The following is a 27,418-nucleotide window of genomic DNA, read 5'->3' as shown; positions in this document are numbered from 1 at the left end:
TATTCCCCTGGGGGGCTTTTGCAGAGTTCATTTATTAAAACCACTTGTGTAAAGACAAACCATGCTTTGGTTTGCATTTTCCTCCTGTACACATTTGACATTTCCCAATGTGGAGAGTGTTTTACCAGAAGTGTAAAGCACTGTGAGAGTGCTAGAAGCAGATGATGCCCATTTGTAGTCCCATCCCTTAAGGGCATGAAGTTTTTTTTAATGCTGAGACACGGTTTTACTAAGAATAGAGTGAAGGTTTCAACAGTTAAAACTTCAGAGAAAAATCAGACTCCAAAGTAACAGGTCCATGGGGAGCTAACAGACAACCCTAATAACCAGAAAGTCAGAAATAGAAAACTACTCAGATCACTTTCAAGTTCAGCTCTTTTCAGCATATACAGGCATCCTACACAATGGGGAAAGGAAACTACATAAATGTCTCACCAACTTGATTTACCAGAGTGTCTCTGATACCATTAATAAATACCTGAAGGTAATGTACTCTCTTTAGACAGCCTAGAGGATAGTGTTTAATGTTGTTCTCAAACCATCTTTTGAGCGGATGAGAAATTCCTGAATTTTACAAGTGTTAGTAGGAAAAGTAATTGGTAGAGCAATTGATATATACCATGTTTATGACATGCTGCTCTGTCACTTGAGGCATATAACACAGATAAGGAAAAATCCCACCTGGAGTCTCTTACCATGGCTCTATGCATTGTGTGAGCATCTTCTAAACCTCCCTGAGTATTGTGTATAGTCTTAACTACTGTGTATTATCTTAACCAGTCAGTGGTTCCTAACCACTTTAATACAAATGACTTCTTTCCTTATTTATTCTCCCCATGCTTTCCATGTTTGAATAAATATTTTCTGCAGCAATGTGAATTTATTAGGTTTCTGATATTTTGAAAGTTGATTTCAGATCTTCACTACTACCCTTATAAACCTCTAAAAACAGAGATTCTAGAATGTGAACCTCATACTTAGGTTTTTATTATTGGCTCCAAAATTCAATAATGTTAGGTAAAATTCCATACCCATAAAATAAGAATTACAGGTGAAAAGGAGAACTATTCTATTACAACTTACCATTTAGACAGCAGTTCTCCCCATGTTTCAAGAATTTTCTCTGCACATTCTTTGGATACATCACCAGATCCACTCAAGAGAGGTTCATCGTTATCTTTAATAAACAAAACACACAAAAAAGGATAACAGAGGTGGCTATGCTAGCCAGAAGAATGACCTGGAAACATAACAGTCAAATTTGAAAGATTTTACTGGGAGCATAGTATCATAATTTCTCTCTTTTAGTATATAGTTATAAGTACGAGGAAAATAAAAATGGTCCTAGGTGGAATGTTGTTGTAATCTCTTTAATTCTCTTTTGCTTTTCATATAGGTCTATATTATGTCAACTGCAGAAAAGAGCCATATAATTATAAAATGATAGGACTCAAAATGTATGTTCTCTCACCTATTCCAAAGCAAACAGCTTTATACATGAAAATATATCGCAGTCTTATGTATAACAGTTAAAATTACAAACCACCTAAGCATAAGCTACAAAAATAGGAAAGCAGAGAATGTCAGAATAAATTATGATACATGTTTACAATGTAAATTTGTGTTGACACTTGTTTACATAATGATCTCACAAAATACCACATAAAATAAACATAAGAACTAAATCTTCATTATAATCTATGTTAAAAAATAGAAAATAGTCTGGAATGAACTATACCAAAACATTAACACTGAGTGATGGAGTTATGATTTTTTTTTCCTCCTTTATGTTTTTATGACTTTCTAAATTTTCTACAATGACATAATTTATAATAGAAAGCACAAAAATATTTTAAAAAGGACCAAAATGAATCATTTCAAACTTAGTACAAATAATTAGGAAATGTAAATTTGAATACGAAGTCAAAGATTATAAGACATAAAGACAGTGAAAAAAGTGGCAATGATAAAGGCATGTGAGACAAATTGAAAAGTGTAATGAAAGTGGGGGGAAATATGAACTAAGACTTACTTAATAATCTTCTTTTGTTGGATACTTGGTGAGTTTTCAACTTTTTGCTACAAATAGTATCAGGATGAACATATCTCATTGCTTTTATTGGGTATATGCCCAGAAGAGAACTCCCTGGGTTAAAAAATGCATGCTTTTAAGGATTTTGAAACTTACTGACAAACTGCCTTCCAAAATGGTTTTACCAATTGATATTTGCACTAGTTGGGTACAACAGTACTTGTTTCCATGTGTCCTCAACCAATGCTGTATCTAGATTTTTTGGTTTAACCTGCCTTAAAAAGTTTTGATCTTTACATCTCTGATGATTACATCATGAATTGGCATCCCTTTAGAGATGGCATATCTGAGAGCACTGATTTTAAAGGCTCAGAAATCCAGGATACTTATTATTAAATTTATTTACATTATAATGCCTTGAACATTATCAGCAGTTTTCATAGTTGAGTTATGGCAGAGGACAGACTGAATATACGTGAGACCTCTGCAGATAGATAAGGAAAAGAGAAAGGCTCCAGTGCACTAAGATAAACTTCCCCTGCTTCATTATTTTGCCAGAATTGGCCCTACTTTCTATATGCCTCAAGTAATTCTCTACTCATTAAAAATGTCAATATAACACAACATCTTTGGGGGACGGCAGCTACTAAAAAGTGTACTAAAATTTACAAGAGATAATTCCTTTAAAGAGATTAGGAAGACCTATCTTACAAAATTCTCTTTTACTGTCTGGATGTGTTCAGAACGTTTTCTGAACACCTCCCATTTATAACTGCTGGCTTCCAGCCCTGTGAGCACAAATGTCCTATGGATAAAGGAGCCTCTTTAGAGGACTACAGCCATTTCTTTCCATGAAGCAAACATCACAACAGGACCAGTTTCCCTTGTTTGTATACTCCATTAGAGAGAATTAAAAGATGGCATGGCTGAAGTCTTCTTCAGTCCCAGTTCTCCTGTCATTAACTTTTCACTATGGAAATCGACCCCAGGAGGGTTACTCATCCTGCCAATATTTACTGAGCATCTATTATATACCAGGAATTGGGTTACACACCAGGGAAATAATGTGGGGCAGAAAAGGACACGCTCTCTTCCTTTACAGAGCTGTGTTCTAGTGTTGCCTGATTCTCCCATGGGCTGCTGACTGCTGTTAGTCCTTATCTCTCCCCAGTTAAGAGCTGTCAGTAGAGGCCTTCTGAACCCCCTCAATTACATTAAAAATCCGTGCCTGCTAGAGATTAGAACTACATCTCAATCCTGATGTTATCTATTAGTTGGGCCCAAATTTCTTTGTAACTGGTAGATATCCTTTAACATCTATAGTATGGAGATTTGAGCAGTCTCTGGTTTCATAATAAATAGAGTGTCTTTCTCAATTTTGGGTGTTTTTTTAAATTCCTGAGTTTAAGGGGAGGAAAGTTCTATAAACTTTTATTTGCTCTGCATCTTAAGCAGTGTTGACCTAGAAGGGAAACTGAAAGTCTCCAGAACCAGTTATACAGTAGACAATCTCAAACAGTGGGAACAATTTCACCTTTCCCAGCCTTAAAACATGACTTAAATCGCCTCTGCAGGGAGACTATAAATTGTATCTCTGACTTCACAAAACAACATATGTGCTTTCTTTGCACTTCAAAATGCTTTATGTGAACTAAATGCCCAGAGATGGTGACAGAATAGAGCTCAGACTATTAACTCACAGACCTGGATTAAAATCCTCCCTGCCAATTTCCAGCTGTTGTGACCTTGGGCAAATTCACTTTTCTGAGATTCTATTTCCTTATGCTCAAAATAAGTATATTCAAAATAAGTCCTATTTTTCAGGATATTTGTGAGGACTATATAAACAAAGTATTATTTTATAAACAAAGTACCTGTCTACCACATATTAAGCATCTAGTAACTGGTGGCCATCAATATTACTAATAAATGATCCTAAGCTGATTAGTCACAGGAAAAAGTAGAAGTTACAGGGAACAACAGAAAGTGGAAAGTAAGAGCTTGCTCTAAACTTGAAAAAAGGACATATAATCATGGATATGTATTTCTTTTAACCCAATCAGACATTCCTGCCACCTCCATGCTTTTGTTAATGTAATTTCTTAGCCAGAAGTGCCCAAACCAGCCCCTTTATCCCTGAATTCTCCTCGCACTTTAAAAGTTCCAGCTAAAAAACTATTCATGGTGCTCCACCACATACTCCACAATGAGAAATGAATTCTCGTCTATGAATTTTCTAAAACACTTCTTGTGAAGCTCACATAGATACATGCCTCATATGACCTCTCATAATCAGCTTGCTTTTGCCCTTAAAAATAAAGCTCTGGTACAAAATTATAAATTGGAAAATGCCTCCCAAACTTTCACTTTTCCTGTGTTCCTTCCCTTCATATCTCACTTGTATACTGCATCTTTTAACACAGACTGATAGAATAGTTTACAGATATAACCATAAAAAAAAAAGAGGAAAAAATAAAGAACTGGTTGATTCCTAATATTTATCAGTGTGAAAATCCAATAATGTATAAATCAGTTGAGATGGGAACATTTATTGAGGTGGAAGCTGTGTCAAATTTGCTCTAAAAATGTGCTATATTAATACACTAAGCTAGCAGACTGATTATTTAAAAAAGCACTAATTATAAATCTCATTTTTTTCTAACTTGGTTACAATTACCTTAAAGAAAGTCCTATGTTAATCACTTTTTAATCTCCCACAGTCCTTTTAAAAGAATTCAAAATACTATGTCACTTTATCAATTCCCTGATAAAACTGTAAAGGTCTGTATGGTCTGCCACCCCAAAATAGAAATTAAGCTCTCCCTACAATTTACCTTCCTCTTCATCGTCTTCTGGAGGAGAAGGTATCATTGAACTCTGAGATCCAGACTGTGGCAGGCGAATTGAGGGACTGGCTGTAGTTTTCCTCCTCTCTCTCTCTGATTCACTTTCCAAGCAAACAACTTCGTATAAAGTGTCAGTATTGTTCTTTCTCTCCTTTTGCTTTATCTTGAAGATGAAAATACATTATTTATCAAGGGATAAAACATTTTTTTAATTGAGCACTACTTCTGATCTCATACAGGATATGAGAACAGAAAGGTATTAGTTTAAATATCTAAACAAAATGTAGCCTTTTCTAAATAGAAAAATATATGTTTAGACTTAGGAAAAGGTAAATAGGATATTTACTGAGCAGGGCTCTAGTTCTGCAATTTTATTTACTGTATTCAGACTGTATCATCAAACATCCAACTACCAATATTTAGTAAGCGTGAACTAAAAAGTTAACCGTTCTGCAGCTCCCCAATTACTTTGTTTTGTTCAAGGTTTCCTACATAAAACTATACATGAAAAAAATGTTTTAGAAATATTCTAAAACATAAAGTTTAGAACTAAGAAAGTCTTATCTCCATGCCCCTCCCCCCCAAATCCTTTCGCTTAATTATAACAGAATAGGGAACTTTTCTTCAACTGAAAGCTACAACTGGGGGTGGGAGGAGAGGTAAGTGACAGAAAAGAGATTAATAGAACAAATAAAATTTTTGATAGCTCAAATTGTTTTATATTCTGGGTTTATCTTAAGACAAGCACATAACAGTTTAAATTGACCTAAATTAAAAATTAAGGGACTTCCCTGGTGGCGCAGTAGTTAAGAATCTGCCTGCCAATGCAGGGGACACGGGTTTGAGCCCAGGTCCGGGAAGATCCCACATGCCGCAGAGCAACTAAGCCCGTGTACCACAACTACTGAGCCTGTGCTCTAGAGCCTGTGTGCCACAACTACAGAAGCCCGACTGCCTAGAGCCCATGCTCCACAACAAGAGAAACCACCGCAATGAGAAGCCCATGCATCACAACAAAGAGTAGCCCCTGCTTGCCATAACTAGAGAAAGCCCGCGCACAGCAATGAAGACCCAACGCAGCCAAAAATAAATAAATAAATAAACTAAAAAAAAATTTTTTAAAAGGGCTTAAAATAAAAAATTAAGAGTAGGCAATGTAACACTTTACCAGTACAATATTTAAATATATTAACATTCCATATTAGAGTCAGTTTAAGGAGGAGGAAAAAAGTGAAATACAGAGCAGGAGGACAAGACAGAACTACAGGAAAAGATACAGAGACAACTAGAATAGAAAGGTAGCAACACCGAAGAGAAAGATATACATGGATAAAGTAAAAATACAGAAGAGGGGGAGCAATAAGAGGTTCGTTAGGTACAGAAATACCAGGCAGAGACCAGATTTTGTCATCCTAATGTTCATTTGGGTTCTTAAGAAAAACTACCGCAATCCTGGAAGGCTTAGGTAGTGGCAACATGTCCTTTCAATATCATCCTGAAGCACTGTTTAATATAGTAGTTGGCAAACTTTTCTGTAAAGGGCCAAAAAGTAAGTATTCTAGGCTATGTGGGCCAGTAGTCTCTGCTGCAACTACTCAACTCTGCCATTATGGTGCAAAAGCAGCCATAGACAGTGAGTGTGGCTGTGTTTCAAAAGCATTTTATAAAAGCAAGTGCCAGGGGCTTCCCTGGTGGCGCAGTGGTTGAGAATCTGCCTGCCAATGCAGGGGACACGGGTTCGAGCCCTGGTCTGGGAAGATCCCACATGCCACGGAGCGACTAGGCCCGTGAGCCACAACTACTGAGCCTGCGCGTCTGGAGCCTGTGCTCCCAACAAGAGAGGCCGCGATAGTGAGAGGCCCGCGCACCGCGATGAAGAGTGGCCCCCGCTTGCCGCAACTGGAGAAAGCCCTCGCACAGAAACGAAGACCCAACACAGCTAAAAATAAATAAATAAATAAATAAATTTATTAAAAAAAAAAAAAAAAAAAAAAGCAAGTGCCAGGCCAGATTTGACACACAGACCCAGATGTGCTGACTTTAACATGTCCACCAAAGAATTATTTAATTTTCTAGGTGAATAAATGACTGAATTACTTATTATTAATTAAAGGACCCAGACTCTGTGAAGTTACATATTAATCTGTAGGCTTGTGTCCAATAGCTATGCAAATGATTTCCGTCTAATAGAAAAGATAACCCAAAGGTTACCTATAGGACATTAACCAGTTTTGTTTCTAACCCAGCAATCTTGTTCTAACATTCTTTTTTTTTTTTAAAGAAAGGACTATATAAACTCAAGTTTCTCAAATACTTAGAACCAGTTTTACCATCTTACTGGTTGCCTCACTACCTAATGAATTAAATTAAATCTTTGACATATGTTCATTCTAAATTTGTAATTATGATTTTTAATTTCAAATACGCTTTGATAGGGAACAGGATTTACTTTTGTTTTAAATTACTCTCTAAAACATTAGTTAATTGCTATCTGGAACATTTCAAAGATCAACATAACTCTTTACCTTTAAAATTTTTTCTCAGAAACTATATGAATGTAATAACCATTGCACTTCACCTAGAAACTCCTCTTTGAGTGACAGTCACCAGAGCACTACTGCCCTTTTGAAGTCAGATAAATATGGAGTCAAGTGGACCCTGCCTGTAAGTCAAGAACTCCAGCTATTAAAAATGTTGTTCATTGTTGAAGCTGGGTAATAGTACATGGGGTTCATTATATTATTCTTTTTATTTCTGTGTACATTTGAATTTTCTATAATAAAAAGCTTTCAAAAAGCACTCTTAAAAGACCAAAAAAAAAGAAGTAGACATGAATAAGTGGAACGATATCACAAGTTCTTGGAAAAGATGACTCTATATTAATATCACAAAGATTTCAATTCTCCCCATAAAAATACCAATAATTTTCTTCCAGAGCTACAAAGGTTGAATCTAAAGTTTATGTAAAAATAAACAATCAAGAATACTTAGCAAAACCCAGAAAAAGAAGAACAGCTGAGGAGGAAAGTTAGCCCTACCAAATATAAAAACATAACGTCTATGTAATTAAAACAGTGTGGTATCAGTGAATGAGTAACATAAAGATCAATCAAAAAGAACATAAAAACCAAAAGAGTTCTAAATACATATGAAAATCTGATATATGATAAAGGTGGCATCTCAAATCACTGGGGGAAAAGTTACACTTTGCAATGAATGGTATTGGGACAAGTGGATGGTCATTTGAAAAAAACTTTAAATCAGATCCATACCTTACACTATATAACAGAATAAGATACTAATAAATTAGAGATATAAATAAAAGTAGTCAAATGAAACCATGTTAGTAATATTAGAAAATGTATAAATTCCTTTATTACTTGAGAGTAGGGAAAGCATTTCTAATTATGACCCCAAATCCAGAAGCTTTAAAGGAGAAACTTGATAAATTCAAGTATAGAAGAAAGAAACTGTGTGGCAAAAAAAGCCCAAAGACTCATCATAATTTAGGTCATAGGACAAGTGACAAACCAGGAGAAATATTTGCAAATTATATCTCAAAGGGTTACTCTCTTTGATTTCATAAAGAACTTTTAAAAATTAAGAGGAAATGGCCAAAACCAAAGAGCAAAAAATATGAAGAGACAATTCACAGAAGAGGAAAGAAAAACCACCCCTACACATCTGAAAAAAAAAAATGCTTGTTTTCATTCATCAGAGGATAAATTAAAACTACCATCAGATCCTTATGTTTGACAACGCACTCTGATTAGCCTCTGGAGAAACAGGTGCTCTCATACCTGCTAATCTCTACGATTACAACCTTTACAGAGGGGAACATGGCAAATAGAACAAAATTACAAATGCAAAATTACCTCATGTGCCAGTAATTCCACCAACAGGTATCTACTCTAAGATGCACTTTCTTTTTTTTTTTTTTTTTTGATGCACTTTCATAAAATCAAAAAAATACATGCACAAAGTGCTATACTGCAACATTATTTAGAATAGCAAATGCTTGGGAAAAAATCCAAGTATTAATCAATAAAGGACTAGTTGAAAGAAGCGTGATTTATCCAAACAACAAAGTAGTATGCAGTCGTTAATAAGAATGGGGAAGATCTCTATAAACTTACATGGAATGATCACCAGGATATATTAAGATAAAAAAGCAAGGTGCAGAAAAATATATATAGTATGCTAGTTTTTGTTTAAAAGGGAGTTAAAAAACACATAGAAGTATTTTATTATTTTCACAAAAAGAAACACTGGAAAGATAACCTAGAAACCAATAATAATGGTTACCTATAGGGTTGGGGAAAGGGAGATATGAATGAAACCAAGACCTAAGAGTATACATTTTTATATAATTTTGACTTTTGTAGCATGTAAGTATTTTAAATATTCAAAAAATAAATTAAACCAAAAAGGAAAATACCCCAAGCCCCCAAATCAAAAATATGAAAACAAATAAATCTAACTATATGTCAAATGGTAACAGAACTACAACGAAAAGAAAATATTCTAGCTAACTTTTGAACAGTACTGATTTTACTGAATATAATCTTACTAGAACACGTTCAAAGGACAAAAAGAGGTTCCACAAAATCTTAAACTTCACTCAACAGTTTTAATATTAATTGCAATACTGATTTTTTGAATGAATGGGAAATTAATGGGAATTTAAAACTATAGTCAAATAATTTCATATTATATACCTGTATTTTTTACATACACAGAATGAGAAACATGAAAAAATACACAGGTATTGCAGTTATATTAATAGCTATTTCTCCCCCAAATTTGTTTAAGCATCTGTGGAAAAGGTCGAATACACTAAATATTTTGGAAACTTTTTCATTTAGATGTTTACATTTCTAAAGTATATACTGATTTTAAAATATGGGTTTTATTTCCAATTGAAAGAAACGTGTGTAACATAAGTTGTACATAAATTGCAGTGTGACATTATGTATATTTTAGAAATGGTGCAAGTTTATTAACTGATGTTTAATTATCCTCATCAGTTAACTGTATTAAATTAAAATATAAGTTTGTCCTCACTGGAATTTTAAACACCTGAAATTTATGTTTTGTAAGCCCATATAATAGTACCTTTTCTCAACAGACATTTTACAAGTCTATAAAATTTTGTTATAAATTTACCAGGAGCAATAAAATAAACATCACTCATTAAGGGTGTTTCCTACAATACTGATATTTTTTAACTCTTTGATAAAGTAGGATAAAGCAAATAAATTTATTATTATTATTATTTAAATATTCAATATTAATAAACATATACATGTATAAGAAAAGAAAAAACCCTGTAATGTTTAATTACTATTAAAAATATGTGAATGAACTCAACTGATTCAGGCAGGGATCATCAACGAATGCTAAAACCGTTAGTTAGAAAGGTGCTGAGGAAAAGGATATTTGGAAGTTGCCAAAGTACCACCTCAAAGATGATCTGCTAAATGCAAAAAGAAAAATCTACTTTTACAAAGGAGAAATCCAGTAGTCACCATCTTAACCAAGTGATCATACTTCCCAGGAATAGTTGAACCTGTGCCTCCTGATTTAGCTGTTGAAGAGCTCTGGTACAGAAAGCATTTTCCATCTTGAGAGGTACAGTGGTGTACTGCATACATGTGACTGTGCCTGTGCCTGTGTGTACACACACGTACACACACACACACACACACACACACACAGCAAATACACAAAGAGATAGAAGCTCGGGTTTCCAGTACGGATGGTTATACAAATTACTTGTCTATATGACACTGGCCACATCACTTAGTCTTTCAGACATTAGCTTCTTCATTTATAAAATTTTATTTATAAAATAAAATAAAACATTTTAAGACCCCTACAGTGTCTTTAGCAATGAAAATTCTATAATTCTATAATTTTAAGAATTTAAGAATGATTAGTTGGTCTCTTATTCACTTTATGTTACGGTTGGAAAATCTAGTCTTTAGACCATTTCCTCTTCTTTCATTCCCCACTACTTTTAAAAGTTTCTCTAATATGGCGCCATCTTAATATAGGAATCCCCACAGTTGGGAAGGCTTCCAGGCTAAAAAGGAGTTACTGAGTCACCAGATAATTTTAGTGAAAGAAAAAAGAATCAATTTTTAAATATGTATTTTTAATAACATTTCTATAATTGTTTTCCCATACATCAGCAATAAACAGAAACTATATACTGAATATTTTAAAAATTTGGCCTGTAGCAGTGCTTCCTTTTCTGTCTAATGAGAACTGCAAAGAGGTTAAAATTTTAAATTATGCTTAATTTGACTTAAGTAAATCCCAAAAATACTCTTACAGAAATAAAGACGAAAGAAGGATGTTTCTTTGGGAAGAACCCTGGCTGAGACTCTTAGAAGGCTTAGGTATGAATCTTGCTCACACAATATCCCATAAAATCTATTTCACATCTTTGGATCTATAAAATGTAAACACTATCCTCACTGGATCACTATGAAAATTACATAAGACAGGAAAAGTGAAAGTAGCTAGTCGAGTGATTGCCACAGGAGGGCCTCAGTTAGTGGTAACTGCTATTAATTTTTAAAGCCATGAACGTAAAAGAGGAAATAAATAAACTTAGTTTATTGTGTTGCAAGTGATGAGAATTAACAGTGCCCTAAGTGCACTAAGACAAAAAAAAAACTGTTCAAATTCTTCATACTGCCTCTCTCCTTTCCCCCTGACTACCCCTCACACCCACCCCAAGACATACAAATAAGGAGAAAAATGAGACATTATTCTCAGGAATTCCCTGCCCTCCTCCCAGCTTCCACATATAAACTTCAGCTTTTTGCAAAGAAAATACTGACAACTCAGCCTAGGTTTAGCTTGTAACTTTAACAGAGAGTCTAGAATAGTCTATCAGGCTATGTCTCAGGCATACATCTGTTTTTGGCTAGTCTACCCTGACAAGTCATTTGTTAGCCTAATTAGATACATTATTCTAAATCAAACCACAGAAGAAATATTCCTGTAAACCCATGCAATCTTTGAATCACGGCTGTATAACATAAGACCTCAAGGGAAAAGCAAGATCAGGGTAATCTTACTTATGTTCACTGAGATAAGATTAAAGAAACAGAATTCTAATTAAAGAGAATTTTTTTTACATACAAATCTATACTAAAAAATATTATACAATTAATTTGTTTGCTAACTCTTACTCTAGAAACTATTAAGAATCATTTCCACCCATTCCCTAAACTTGTAAAATAATGCTTGTAAATTGGCTTTCTTTCTGAAGCCTTCTTCCCCTGGAGCTAATCCACTAAATAATCGATGCTGTTCTGATTTCATGACTTAAGTGTTTTTGCTGTCCCACTGACGTCCCTCTCAATAATAATAGCTCAAATGCATGAAGAACATACTATGTGCTAGGAACTATTCCAAGTACGTTGTACAGTTTCTCACTTAATGTCACAATAACACTATGAGGAAGATTCTATCACTGCCATTTCACAGCTGAGTAAACTGAGGCTGAGAGAGTTGAAGGAACTTGCTCAAAGTCATAAAACTAGTCAATGGTAAGATCCATGTACTCTGACTCAAAAGCCAAGTTCTAGATGATAATCCTACACTAATCCTTTGCTCCTGTCATAGTGAAGAACTGGCAGAACAATGCTAGGAAACCCAGATTTACTTTGTCTCTTAAGATAACACTGAAAAGAAATCTCTATTCCTGTTCTGCTTGCTACCTTTTTCTAACTATAACCAAAAGGGCTAACTTGGACACACTGGAACTAAAATATTTATTGCTACAGAAAAGTATATTCAAGTAAATCCACATACAACACTATAATCTTGTATAATGGAATTTCAGAGTTACATGAAATAAAATTAATTCATAAATATGTATTAAGAACTATCATGTTCTATTTGCTTGGTATAAATCAGTGAACAAGTCAGATTAGAAATACTGCCTTAGTAGAGGTTTCTTATATGAAAAATAGGTAATAATCAAAATAAAAAGAAGTATATTTTGCAGTTTGTTGGAAACTAACACCCCTGTAAAAAAAAATTAAAAATATATCAGTGGGGGGGCTTCCCTGGTGGCGCAGTGGTTGAGAATCTGCCTGCTAATTCAGGGGACATGGGTTCGAGCCCTGGTCTGGGAAGATCCCACATGCCACGAAGCAACTAGGCCCGTGAGCCACAACTACTGAGCCTGCGCGTCTGGAGCCTGTGCTCCGCAAGAAGAGAGGCCACGATAGTGAGAGGCTCGCGCACCGCGATGAAGAGTGGCCCCCGCTTGCCACAACTAGAGAAAGTCCTGGCACAGAAACGAAGACCCAACACAGCCAAAAATTAATTAATTAATTAATTAATTAAAAAAAACAATCAATGGGGAGGGAATCAGCAGTACCAGTGGATAATCAGGCAAACTGCAGTGTTAAATGGGGGTGGTCATGAGTTGCTAAAAAGTAAATCTAAGCAAAGACCTGAAGAAGATGAGGACTTGAAGGAGGTGAATAATAGCAAGTGGGATCCAGGGGAAGAGAATTTTAGGTAGAAGGAACAGTTGATAGCAAAGGCCCTAAGAGCATGGTTAGAGCAGAGGAAGCAAGTAAGAAGTAAAAGAGAGGAATTGGTTTATAACGTTAATAGGCAGCAGATCAGATAGGATCTTACAACCTACTAGAAGGACTTAGGATTTTATGGAGTGAAATAGGATTGGAGAATTTTGAGCAGAAAGATGACGTGATTTGATGTTAGGCTGCTATATTGAGAATATATCAAAAGGTGACAAAAATAGAAATTGGGAGATGAGTGAAAAGGCTACTCCAATAATCCAGGTGAAAACAATGATTCAGATGAAGTTAATGTAATCTAGGTGGTAAGAAGTAGTCAGCTTCTAGGTATGTTTTAAAAGAAAACAGAATTTCTTGACAGACTGGATATGGGGTGTGAAAAATAAGAGCCAAATTCTTGGCCTAAGCAACTACTAGAAGATGCCCATAAACTGAGATGGTAAGGACAGGTAGGTAGAGCATTTTAGGCTGAAGGCTGAAGGCTGAAGTGAAAGGCTAAGTGAAAGAGGGGTATTTAAGGAGGAGGGAGTTAATCATCTATATCAAATGCTCCTGACACGTCACTAAGACAAAGACTCAGACTGACCACTGGATTTAGCAATTTAGGTCACTATGAACTTGATTACTTTCAAGGAGTTTTGATACAAAGGAAGGCAAAGAAAGGAACAATAAGTAGAGAGGCAACCGGGGCCAAAAAAAAAAAAGCTAAAAGAAGGGAACAGAAATTTTATCTGCTGCCCACCACAGGAAAGACAGAGTATAGCGTTCGACTTTGACCAAATTAACTGATACATTTTTTTAAAAATATTTATTTATTTATTTTTATGGCTGTGTTGGGTCTTCATTTCTGTGCGAGGGCCTTCTCTAGTTGCGGCAAGCGGGGGCCACCCTTCATCACGGTGCGCGGGCCTCTCACCATCGCGGCCTCTCCCGTTGCAGAGCACAGGCTCCAGACGCGCAGGCCCAGCAATTGTGGCTCACGGGCCCAGCCGCTCCGCGGTACGTGGGATCCTCCCAGACCAGGGCTTGAACCCGTGTCCCCTGCATTGGCAGGCAGACTCTCAACCACTGCGCCACTAGGGAAGCCCCTGATACATTTTTTTTAAAAAAACTCAGTACTCAGAAGACCATAACACAGTCTCTGCAGTCTAGCATTTAAAGTGTCTAATATATAATCCCAAATTACTAGACAAAGAAACATGAAAATGTGGCTCACTAGACATTAGATTTAGCAGCCCAAGATTTTTAAAGTAACTATATTACAATTATGGTGAAGAATATAAAAGAAGATCTGCTTAAAATAAAGATCAAAGAGGCAATCTCACAAGAAACAGAAATTATTAAAAAAAGAACCAAATGGACATTCCAGGAAAAAAAACAAGATCTGAAATTTTTAAAAAACTCATTGGGGGCTTCCCTGGTGGCGCAGTGGTTGAGAGTCCGCCTGCCAATGCAGGGGACACGGGTTCGAGCCCTGGTCTGGGAAGATCCCACATGCCGCGGAGCGACTGGGCCCGTGAGCCACAACTACTGAGCCTGCGCGTCTGGAGCCTCTGCTCCGCAACAAGAGAGGCCGCAATAGTGAGAGGCCCGCGCACCGCGATGAAGAGTGGCCCCCGCTCGCCGCAGCTGGAGACAGCCCTCGCGCAGAAGCGAAGACCCAACACAGCCAAAAATACATAAATAAATAAATAAATAAAATAAAATAAAATATGTACTTAAAAAAAATTAAAAAAAAAAAACTCATTGAATGGGGTTAACAACAGATTGGAGATGATGAAAGAAAGAGTCAAGCGAACTTTAAGATAGGTCAACAGAGAGTATCCTATCTGAAGAAAAAACCAAAAAATATTTGGAAAAATAAATAGAGCCCCAGAGATCTGTGCAATAGTATCAAAAGGTCAAAAGTATGTATGACTGGAATCCCTTAAGGAGAGAGAAGAGAGATGGAGCAGGGAAAAAAGTTGGAAAAAATAATGGGTAAGAATTTCCCCCAAAATGGTAAAAAAAAAAAAACCAAAAACCCATAAATTTAAAAATTCATGAAGCCCAGCTAATCTCAAGACAAACAGAAGGAAAAACCAAACCTAAGCACATCATAGGTAAAGGTCTAAAAACCAAAGATAAAAAATAATATCAAAAGCAGCCAGAGAAAATGACCCATTACAAAGAGGAACAACAATATAAATGCATGCTGACTTCTCACCGAAAACAATGAGAGGGACTTCCCTGGAGGTACAGTGGATAAGACTCCGTGCTCCCAATGCAGGGGGCCAGGGTTCGATCCCTGGTCAGGAAACTAGATCCCACATGCATGTCCCAACTAAGAGTTCACATGCCACAACTAAGGAGCCTGCATGCCACAACTAAGGAGCCAGCCTGATGCAACTAAGACCCAGTGCAACCAAATAAATAAATTAAAAAAAAAAAAAAAGAACATACTTACTTAAAAAAAAAAAAAAATGAGAACCACAAGACTGTGGGATGACATCTTTAAGTGCTGAAAGTAAAAAAACTGTCTATCCCGAACCCTATACCCAGTGAAAATATCCTACTGGAATAAAAGTGAAATAAAGACTTTCAGATAAAGAAATCTGAGAGTTATGTCTCTAACAGATCTCCACTAAAAGAAATCCTAAAAGAAGTTCTTCAGGTTAAAGGCAAGTGAGACTAGATGGAAACTTGGTTCTTCAGGAAGAAGTGAAGAGCAACAAAAAGATAAATAGGTGGGTAAAAATAAAAGACAGTTTTCCTCTTACTATATTTAAAATACACATAACTAAAGATCTAATTGACAGCATGGATTAATGATAAATCAGCCTCAGAAGTAATTTCTCTTATTTCCCCATCTGTATTTATAGAAAAGTACAGTACCTGTTTTAGTTTCAAAAAGAAATTTTCAGTAGTACTACGTTTGCTGAAGGGCCAGAATAATCTTTCATTAGGTGAGCAAACTCGGACTTTTGTCTCTAGGAGAAAGCGAACAGGCTCCTGCACTTCTGTTATTACTAAATCAACAGCTGTGGTCATAAACAGCACTTTATCTAGGGAGAAAGAAGGCAGAAGCAAACTTTTTCAATGGAAATATATTTGCTCATATGATTAATGTAAAAGTAATTGCTTTTATTACAAACTTTAAATGACATTCAGGAAGAGTATGAAACATCTTGAAAAGGGTTGTTTATGCATAGCATATCTGAAAAGCTACACAAGAAACTGGTCAGAGTGGTGCTTTTTAGGGTGGGACACTGAGAACTGTGGTAAACTTTTGCTTTTCCCTAGATACATTTGAATTTTTAACTATATGTGCATATATTACCTCTCCACAAAAACAAGTAATACTTAGAAGCCTGTAAATAAATTAAATATAAATGTAAATTAAAAATAAAATAAAATAAATATTTAGAAGCCTGTAAATAAAAAAATAATAATATATTTTAAAAAAGTACATAAATAGAAAAGGAAGCAGGAAAAGGAAAAAATGAAGAAAGGAGAGGGAGGAAAAAATACTTTGTTTACTGGTCAAATTTAATAGTAAACTCAAAAAACTATTCAAATTCCTTGGTTTCATGAGAAGTAGGTAAACACTAAATATTTATCAAATAAGTAGTGCTAAGATTTGGGTATCTTCTCGGGACTAAAATTTCTGTTCATGATGTCAGCAATCTGCATCACCTTTAGGAGTTTCTTCATTTACAATTTGAAAATGTGGGGATTTTGGATTCCAGCTCCCAGTAATAACATAGGACTTTCCATCTGAACTTTTGCCCATAGATTCCTAAAGAAAAGAGTAAAAACAACATTAATGCAAAAAAAAAAAACCCCCCCACACACACAACAGCTAACCGCCATTCTGCTGCCTTTAAAAAAAATAGAAGTTACAAAAATGTAAGAATATGAAAGAGAATCATATATATATAAAAGTTAGGAGTATATACAAATGATTACAGTTAAAATTAAAGATGTGCCAATTATTTATGTAACTGCTCCTGAAAAGTTATACATAAAGTAAATGCTTGCAAATCATATCAAATTGTACAGACACTAGGGAAATTTACTACCTAAACCTATGTTGAATTCTTCTGTCAAGTGAGTAATTACTACATAAATTTAGTTATGAAAATAAAGGTTTTCATATAATAGCAACAATATGAACACCACCTACTTTTATAAAGCTCATGATAGTTTGCAAATAACTCTCACAAAATGTCTCCTTTGATTCCCACATCAACCTTACATGATAAACAAGAATTATTCACTATTACACAATCAAGAAACTGAGACAGACTAAGTAGCTCTAAGGTCAAACTAGTAAACAGCAAGTAGGAAATAAGGAAATTCCCTTATCTTTGTTTATTGCTTCATAAATGTGCTTTTACATTAGATTTGGTGAAACAACCTTTATAGAGGAAATAGTGTATAAACTTAAAAAAAAAAAAAGCAATCCTTACCAAATCTAACAAGTGCATGTCACTATTTCGTACATCTTTTCCTGGGCTAAGGAGAAGACCAAAACACCTGCAAAAAAAAGAACTGACATAAATTTGGAAAAAAGACTACAGAAAGACGTTTAAATTAGATCACTTAAAAAAAATTCTTATTGATAGAAAAAAGGACATTAAAATTATCAATAAAATAGCATTACCAAAATCATCTTTATTTCTTTGAGATAAACAAATTTTATGTTTGCCTTGTATTATCACATAGTTGAGATCAACATATTAGCTGAAGATTTATGAGAGATAATTCAAAATGAATGAAGTATTCACTTTAATGAACAAAAGAATTCCTCAGGGAACAAAATATTTTGCAAATACATTTTTGAATACAGTATATGACTGCTCCACTAGACTGACAAAAACTAAAATTTATATTTAAGCCAAACTTACTAAAAATGTTTACCTTTCAATGGCAAGTTCCTTATTAGTTGTTTGTTGCACATAGATGACAATCTTTTTATCAATTCCTTGGCGTAGTTTAAAGCACTGTCTGTCTTTATCTTTAGGAACTGCACTGTAGAACAACATGTTTCATTAATTTTGCAAAGCACTTTCTCGTAACATACACCAGAACAATTTTTGTTATGATTTGAAAATCAGGCACTGAAAAGAATCAGATTTAATTCTTTTCTATGCCTGGTATTCAAATCATAACAGATATTTAAAAATCATCATCTGCCTCTTGATATGAAAATATCATCATTACTGTACGTAATCCACTAAACCATTATAGAAACCATTTATAAAAGCTACAAAACCACTCTTATGACACCTAAAACGTGGCTTTAGTTTTTTCTTTTTTGTTGCTGTGAAAATTAAATTAGATATTTATAAAGCTCCAAGGCACTCAAAAAATGTTAGTTTTTTCACTTTCTAGTCACTGTTTTTTACAAATAAATTATTCATGCCTTATTTGTTTAAATATATAATGACGAAAAGATACTTAATTATATAGATCCTTTGAATTCCAAAACAAGGTGCTTTCAAAAAATAAGAAATGAGGAAGATATAGCCAACAGTAAGCTGTTGCCTAATTCTTCCCTTAAGCAGCAATAACCTTACTGTAAGCATGTGTAATAACTATAAAAATAACATTAATGATGCAGTTAAACATCACCTTAAGAAAACAGTTGAAAATATTCTCTAAATGACAGTTCACCAAAATAATCCCCTGGTCTCCCACTCACCACTTTCTCTAGCTCCTTTGTTCTCAAAGGCGGACATCTGCTTACAGCAATCAGCCAATATACAGCAAATCTAAATTGTGCCTTATTACTGTACAACTTTAAGATAATAGCAATAGAACCATTAAAAGATAATATAAAAGGCTACATGAGAGCTCTGAGTACCTACTCAAACTAAAAACTGGCTCTGAAGAAATAAAATTAGTTTGAATCCCATCTGCACTACTACACCAGTAACCAATTCAAGAACATGTGATAACGCTGAGATTAGAAAATCAAAGAATCTTAGCATAAGAGTCTAAAAATGACAAACGTGCAAGAAAAACTTCTGCATACCAAACTGTTAAATATCTGTGGCTGACAGAATTTTCACCTATGAGGATATGGACAGGTCTCAGTTTTTAATTTATATTAGATACACTAGTCTCTATGTTCTGTGGATATTTAAGTATAAATTAATATAATATCATCTCTCAGCAGTATTTAAAACAACAACAGTGGAAATAAAGTTATCACTGGTGTCCTGAGTCTGAAGGGCAAGGAAAAGCTACATTAATAGGAAGCAGGGTGGAGAGTATAAGCAGTGGAAGTTCACTTCACTGATGTTGGGGGGTCTAGATTGTATTTCTGGTCTTATCACTATCATTGAATGGATCCAACCAAGTAATTTTACATTTAATTCCTATTGTGTAAATTAAGAAACAGACATCCAGGTTATCTTCCCTGGCTTTCTTTACCTATAAAATAAGGACAATATCAAATGGGGTACTTTGTAGATTAAATAAGATCAGAAAGAAGTGTTTTGAATGATATAAATGAAAATGCTCCATTTTCCTAAGGGCTAAACTGAAATGCAGGTTTCTCATTTTAATAATGTAAGGATTATACTTTTTCAGGAATGAAAAGAAGAGCATTAATTCTTGCCATGGCACTTGGTCTATATTTATGCTATGGCGAAACCACAATCTATCTTGTACTATGGCTAACTATATATACATATATTTTTAAAATAGGTGGTAAGTCATATGGGTATACCATTGTATCTTTTTTTAGGTATAACTGACATACAACATTAGTTTCAGGTTTACAACGTAACGATTTGATATTTGTATATATTGTGAAATGCATCGAATTTTAACCATTCTATTCTGGTCAACATTTAATTTCCACTTTCTAATTTTGCTATTATTGTGTTAAGGGGAATGTTCATGCTGATAACTCTTTTGGCACCGCAATGATTGTTTCTGTAAATTCTTAGACATACTACAGAATCACTGGATGAAAGGAACTGCATTTGAAAAGTTCAAATCTGACGAAGAAAGGCATACTTGTCAATGATTTCATCAGTGTATTAGGTCACACAACACTATTTTTTACTGTAACTATAAATTCAGGAAAACAATGCAACAAAAAGATAACAAAGCCCTAACAAACGTGAAAAACAAATGACCATCCAGGGGTTTTCTGTATAGCATTTCCTTGATATACAGGTGAACAGACCAGGGATATTTGTGATCATTACCTTTCTACTTAGAATATACCTGATCTCAGAAGGAGGAGAAATTATCCTAGTGCTTCTCTTCTGAGAGATCTTAGAAATCTTTCCTATTCATAACTGGGGTTTATAAATGATCTACATAAATATTTTTAATAAAGGGAAAAAACTTTAAACAAACTGTTCTGTTTCTTAAAAAGGAAAAAAATCATTACAAGGTTTATAGATTACAGTTTCTACTTCCCAGTACAGGAATGCATACTGCAGAAAGCACCACATCACAGTGTTGCTGTGAGAACAGAAATATAGCTAATAAGAAAGCATAGAGCACAAGGCCTCACACTTTATTGTACAAATCAAAGTAGAAGCTGCATTGTACACTAAATTGGCCACCAGATGGCATGACAATTCCAAAGTCTCTTGAAGGGAGAGCAAAGGTTATCAGTTTTTCAAACAAATAGACCAATCATTGTGCTTTTTAATTTAAAAGCAAGATATTAGAAATCATTCATATTTTGATGGAATTTCATTTTACCCATTTTATGAGGTAGTCATGGAGGAAAGAAACTTCTATATGCAACTACTGATTATGATCCCAAGGGGCACCCATTTTGTGATATGGGATATGGAGAAAAAAAAAGTCAATCATCTTGCAACCATAATATTTTAAATACTTTTTTTTTTTAATTTTTATTTATTCATTTATTTATTTATTCATTCATTTATGGCTGTGTTGGGTCTTCGTTTCTGTGCGAGGGCTTTCTCTAGTTGTGGCAAGTGAGGGCCACTCTTCATCACGGTGCGCGGGCCTCTCACTGTAGCGGCCTCTCTTGTTGCGGAGCACAGGCTCCAGACGCGCAGGCTCAGTAACTGTGGCTCACGGGCGTAGTTGCTCCGCGGCATGTGGGATCTTCCCAGACCAGGGCTCGAACCCGTGTCCCCTGCATTGGCAGGCAGACTCCCAACCACTGCGCCACCAGGGAAGCCCGCAACCATAATATTTTAAAGTTATAAAAGATTTTAGAGTCTAGCCACTTCATTTTATAAGTAAGGAAACTAATGTCAGGAGATGTCAAGAAACTTGGAAAAGGTCACACTGTTAATGGTAGCAATAAGTAAACTAAACCTAAGTTTTAATTTCTATTCCAGGGTTATTTTCACTACTCAAAGAAGCATCATTTTACTTAAAAACCAAAACCAGTTATTTCTGACCCTCTATGTAAGGTTATATTTCAGATACAGACCTCAATTCTCCCCTTCCAATGTGTTCAGATAAACTTTAATGGTAAAACTCGATTTCAACAGCCTTAAGACCTTTACATTAGTAAAACAAATAAACCAACCAACCAACCAAAACAAAACAAAACACAAAAAAACTCCAGCAAAACAAATGTAGCTACAGATCCAGCTGACGTAGCTTCTGTCATACTTCATATCAGCAGTCAGCCAGTTACTTAGAGTCCATCTAAAAGAACACGGTAGCATGATACATTTTCCTACGTGAAAGAATTTTTTTTATTGTTTTAAATTCTTTAAATCTTGCCTCTACAAATTTGCCTATTTATTTTCCTTTAAACTCTACCCATAAAAGCAATCATTTTATAATGTAAAAGTTATGTAATCTGACCTAGAATTTCCCTAAATCCAGATAGTACAGCATGTTAATACAAACTCAAATAAAAAGAATAAAATAAGATGCCCTACCTAAAATAACCTTTACCATCATCTTCTTTTATTTCTAAAGACACAGAGAAGGTAAAGATGTCACTGTCAGGAGTCTGAGGTGCAGTAGTTGCTGACAGGGGGGTCTGCTTTGCAGAACGGCGGAAGGCAGTGGCAAAACTGTAAAGTATCCGGCTCACCTACAACCAGACATGTTAGGAAATGGGCTGTTATCACAAGAATAAAATACTTTTGTTAAGGCTGAAGGTGATCTATGTTGTTTGAGGGGAGTAATTCATCTTTCCTCCATTGATTTCTTTTGATAAATTATCTAATTTATTAGACCTATAAAGCAAGCAACACTAAAAACGGTCAGAGAAGAGGCTTTAAAAAAGAAGTGGTTGTGAATCCAACTGAAAGATGATTTCCAAAATTGTTAGGAATTACTTGAATGTATTTATTATAATAAAAATAATCCTAAAAGTTTAGCTCTAAAAGAATGGTTTGCAAATACGTCATTGCTAGAACCAAGATGCCTATTTAACCCAATTAAGCAGCAGTCAATTGGTCTCCTCCAACACTCTTAACAACGAGGTTCTGGTTAACCAAACTTTTAGTTTATTTACATTTCAGCCCATCCAGCTGAAATAAACAGTAGCAGAGAATTTCATTTGGCTTACAAATGACCATAATAAATACTATAATCATTTCAACGTAGTGAGGGTACAGATGAAGTTTCATTTGCAGACAGTTCCCTCTTAAGTACTTACAGCTTCTTGTATTTCACACCGGAAGACATGTATTCTGAAGAGCTCTGCATTGTAATGACTTTCAGTGAAAGCAAAACAGTCACTCTCAGGAGTTCCATCATGCCCTCTAACACAGAAGAGGATTTTGTAGATAGGGTAGTTTGCTATTTCAGTGTTTGTCTGAGGATCTAAGAGTCTGTTCAGAAAAACAGATATAAAGAGATTAGAGGGACTGTGGACTATTTTCACTACATCCATATTATGATTCAAGACTCATTTTCTAGCAAAAAGATTATATAATCCATTTTTGGTATGCTAATCATATTAATCTTAAGTCTTGATAAATAAGTCATATGTGGATTCTTAAAGTTACTGATTACACAATTCCATGATACTAAAAACTACATAACCGCATGTTTTAGGGAGGCAATCAGGAAAGCATAAACAGTATCAGTAAGTATGTTTCTTATATAGTCTGTAACTAAATAAAGATAATGGGTAAATTAGAATACCAAAATAGATCATTAAAGCTGTGCTTCTCATTATCTCCTAAAAGAATGACCTAATCTGCTTTATTATTTTAAAAAATAAAAAGGGGATGTGCTTTCTCAGAGTGAAACATGTTCTTCTGCTTCATGGCAAACAAGGGAGAGAGACTGTACAAAATGTTAACACCTAAAAAAAGAAAATCATTAATAAAATCAAAAGGATGCCATTCTCTGAAAATCAAAGGGATATCATTCATTCAAAAATGTATTCATTCAACAAATATTTATGTGATACCTACAACATCCCAGGCTCCATTCTGGGCACTGATGTGACACAGCTATGAAAGAAACTGAAAAAGAAATTATGCAATTTCAACACTGAATGGGCAGGGCCACTGATGGGAAAGCCCAGGGGATAATGGAAATACCTAAGAAGGGGACCTAATCCAAGTTCAAAGGCACTTTGATAAAGACTCTGAAAACATGGGGCAAGAGAAACTAGTTTTCTCATGTCTTTATAGAATTAAAATATATTAGAACAAAGTATAACTTCAGTTGGGGGGAATGACTATTGACTAAGAAGCATATAAAAATGAATGCTCATATAAAAATGAGTGCTAGGGCTTCCCTGGTGGCGCAGTGGTTGAGAATCTGCCTGCCAATGCAGGGGACACGGGTTCGAGCTCTGGTCTGGGAAGATCCCACATGCCGCGGAGCAACTAGGCCCGTGAGCCACAATTACTGAGCCTGCGCGTCTGGAGCCTGTGCTCCGCAACAAGAGAGGCCGCGATAATGAGAGGCCCGCGCACCGCGATGAAGAGTGGCCCCCGCTTGCCGCAACTAGAGAAAGCCCTCGCACAGAAACGAAGACCCAACACGCCATAAATAAATAAAAAATAAATTAAAAAAAAGAATCAGCTGGCCATGATATCCTCTATTATAAAAAAAAAAATGAGTGCTAAGGAATTCCCTGATGGTCCAGTGGTTAGGAATTAGCGATTTCACTGAGGTGGCCTGGTCAGGGAACTAAGATCCCACAAGCTGCAGTGCAGCCAAAGAAAAAGAAATAAACTTTATTACAAAAAAAAAAATGAGTGCTAAAAAAATTTTATTAAGTTTCACATTAATAAATACAACTAAAATTAGTATTTGTGAGTCTTTGTGAAATAGTTCTTTAAATACTCAAGAGAAGAATTACATATGCAGATAACTGGAATATTAATTAACTTACTACTACTGCTAACCATATACAGCTACAACTCTACTACCATAAAAATCCAAAATGCTTGAGGGTGAAGAAACAGATACTCTCATACACTGCTGATAAACGTACGAACTAGATCAATATTTCTAGATGGCTATTTGGCAATGTATCAAGCCCCATAAAAATGGGCAAATCTTTGACCCAATAAGTCTACTTTCTAGGAATTGAATCTAAGGAAATACAAAAATACATAAAAATTTAGCTAAAAAATAATTTATAAGAAAATTACAGGTAAAGCACTTACATGCTCATATAATAAAAGTTTAATATTAGCTATTATTAGTAGTACTTTTCTCATTAAAACAACTAAAATATGTAACATTAGAGATTGGTTATTTCTGAATAGCCCATCACGTGCCATCATAAGTTAAAATTTTTAAGCATATTTATTGATATGGAAAGAGATTCACAATATAAAAAACTAAGTGAGGGGGCTTCCCTGGTGGCGCAGTGGTTGAGAATCCGCCTGCCAATGCAGGGGACACGGGTTTGAGCCCTGGTCTGGGAAGATCCCACATGCCACGGAGTGGCTGGGCCCGTGAGCCACAATTGCTGAGCCTGCGCGTCTGGAGCCTGTGCTCCGCAACGGGAGAGGCCGCGATAGTGAGAGGCCCGCGCACCGCGATGAAGAGTGGCCCCCGCTTGCCACAACTGGAGAAAGCCCTCGCACAGAAACGAAGACCCAACACAGCCATAAATAAAATAAATTAAAATAAAAAAAAAAAAGTTAAAAAAAAAAAAAAACTAAGTGAGGAAAGCATGTTACAAGATGGTATGTATTATATTATTCCACTGTTGTTAAAAATGTTGATTCTAAGTTCTGTAATTATACTTGCACATATATGTAGGTATATACACACATACACAAACATATACACATACAACTACACGAAAAGGGTCTTAATAAACCAAGACGTTAACTGTTATTTACCAACGGGAGAGTAGAATTAAGAATATTTTCCTAATCTAAAATATGGCACAAATGAACCTATCTACAAAACAGGAACAGACTCATAGACATAGAGAGCAGACTTGTGGTTGCCAAGGGGGAGGGGGGTGAGGGAGGGAAGGACTGGGAGTGTGGGATTAGCAGGTGTAAACTATTATATAATAGGATAAACAACAAGGTCCTACTGTGTAGCACAGGGAACTATAGTCAATATCCTGTGATAAACCATACTGGAAAAAAATATTTAAAAAAAAAGAATGTCTATATGTGTATAACTGACTCACTTTGCTGTACAGCAGATTGGCACATTGTAAATCAACTATACTTCAATAAAAAAATTAAATTAAAAAAAGAGTATTTTCCTAAATTTTTGCTTGTTTGTGTCCTCTGATTTTTCTGAAATAAGTATGCATTTTTTATAATAAAGAAAAAGTTATTTTATTTCAGTTCTGTTCAACTCATTATTAGAGTTTTGTATTTAGCTAGCTAATATAGATATCTGACTGGCTACCTTTAATCACTGTTATCTGTTTCAGTTAGTATAAACAATAGCCATTTCGAGAGACTTTTCTGGGCCTCAGTTTCCTCATCTTAAAAATTTAGGAACTGTACTGGAATAGTTAATATTTACCAACAGGTTTCTGTAACTTCCAAAGTCAGCATGAAATCTCATATTGAACTAATGTGTCAAGCTAGTATTTGTATTGGGGGCACATGAAAAATATAAATTGTTAGGCAGACTCTTAGGTCAACATGTTTCAATAATCCCCCAAACATTTAAATTTCTAATGTGCTACACAGAATTGGGGTGGCGAAGAGTATAAAAAACTGTTCAAACAAGTGACTATGTTTCATAAAGGTCACAACCCTTGGAAGACGTGATAACTAAGTGCCAGATGAATTAAACATTGCATGAATAAAATAATTACAGATTTTGTTCACTACTGCTTCTTTCTAAAACTATAGGTCAGAAATCTGATCAAATGTTATTGAATACAAACATTTCAAGAAGCTGGCCTCACCTCACAGTTCCTTCAGATACGTTCGGCACTGACAGGGTTACATCTAGTGAAATCTGACACTGGCCCCTTAAGATGGACATCATTCTTAAGGCTTCCACTTCACTCCTGGGAGCATTTACTGAGGCACAGCCTAAATAAGTTAGTTTGCTGAAAACTACACTGTCCTCATCAGCCACTGGTGTGAAAGGACTTGACCCTTCAGAATCTGAAAGAAACAATAAGGAGGTGATTATTTTCATTTTGATATTTTGTTGACATGAATATCAAGTAAAAATCTATAAGTTACATTTAGGTTCTAAAATTAAATACTAATGAGAGAATATGCCATTACCCCAGAAGAAATGCCCATTAAAGCCAGAAATCTCACACCAGAACTCTGTCACCAACACTAAAATTTTTAGGTATGGCTGTAGTCTCAATCCCAAATCTAAAAGGTGACCTGAGACTCAGATCTGATTTACCTTTCTGACTCTTCTAATTTGTTTTGACTTTATAATTTACATTTAGGTCAAAAATACATTTAGTATTTTACCACCCTGAAAAATCCTATCTCTGTCTTCTTTCTGATCTGCTGTTATAATTATTTTTCTCATTCATCATCGTAGCTACTCTATCATGTTCTCTCAGTCCCCTTGCTTTCCCTTTCCCAATAAACATC

General features: G+C 35.1%; 1 protein-coding gene across 1 annotated transcript in view; it reads right to left on the bottom strand.

Moving 5' to 3' along the window:
• Positions 1-27,418, bottom strand: part of RABGAP1 (RAB GTPase activating protein 1) — a 159,329-nt gene that overhangs the window by 82,032 nt on the left and 49,879 nt on the right. The window contains exons 4-12 of the mRNA XM_057548199.1: positions 26,761-26,965; positions 23,059-23,233; positions 22,331-22,488; positions 18,351-18,461; positions 17,900-17,966; positions 17,124-17,226; positions 16,323-16,492; positions 4,867-5,041; positions 1,084-1,177 (exon numbers count right to left, since the gene is read on the bottom strand). Coding sequence (XP_057404182.1) covers positions 1,084-1,177; positions 4,867-5,041; positions 16,323-16,492; positions 17,124-17,226; positions 17,900-17,966; positions 18,351-18,461; positions 22,331-22,488; positions 23,059-23,233; positions 26,761-26,965 — 1,258 coding nt within the window. The remainder of the gene's footprint in view (positions 1-1,083; positions 1,178-4,866; positions 5,042-16,322; positions 16,493-17,123; positions 17,227-17,899; positions 17,967-18,350; positions 18,462-22,330; positions 22,489-23,058; positions 23,234-26,760; positions 26,966-27,418) is intronic.

The sequence above is a fragment of the Balaenoptera acutorostrata genome, chromosome 6, assembly GCF_949987535.1.
Source record: "Balaenoptera acutorostrata chromosome 6, mBalAcu1.1, whole genome shotgun sequence".
NCBI lineage: Eukaryota > Metazoa > Chordata > Mammalia > Artiodactyla > Balaenopteridae > Balaenoptera > Balaenoptera acutorostrata.
Note: the sequence above shows the minus strand (reverse complement) of the source record. Positions and strands in the feature narration are given on the sequence as shown.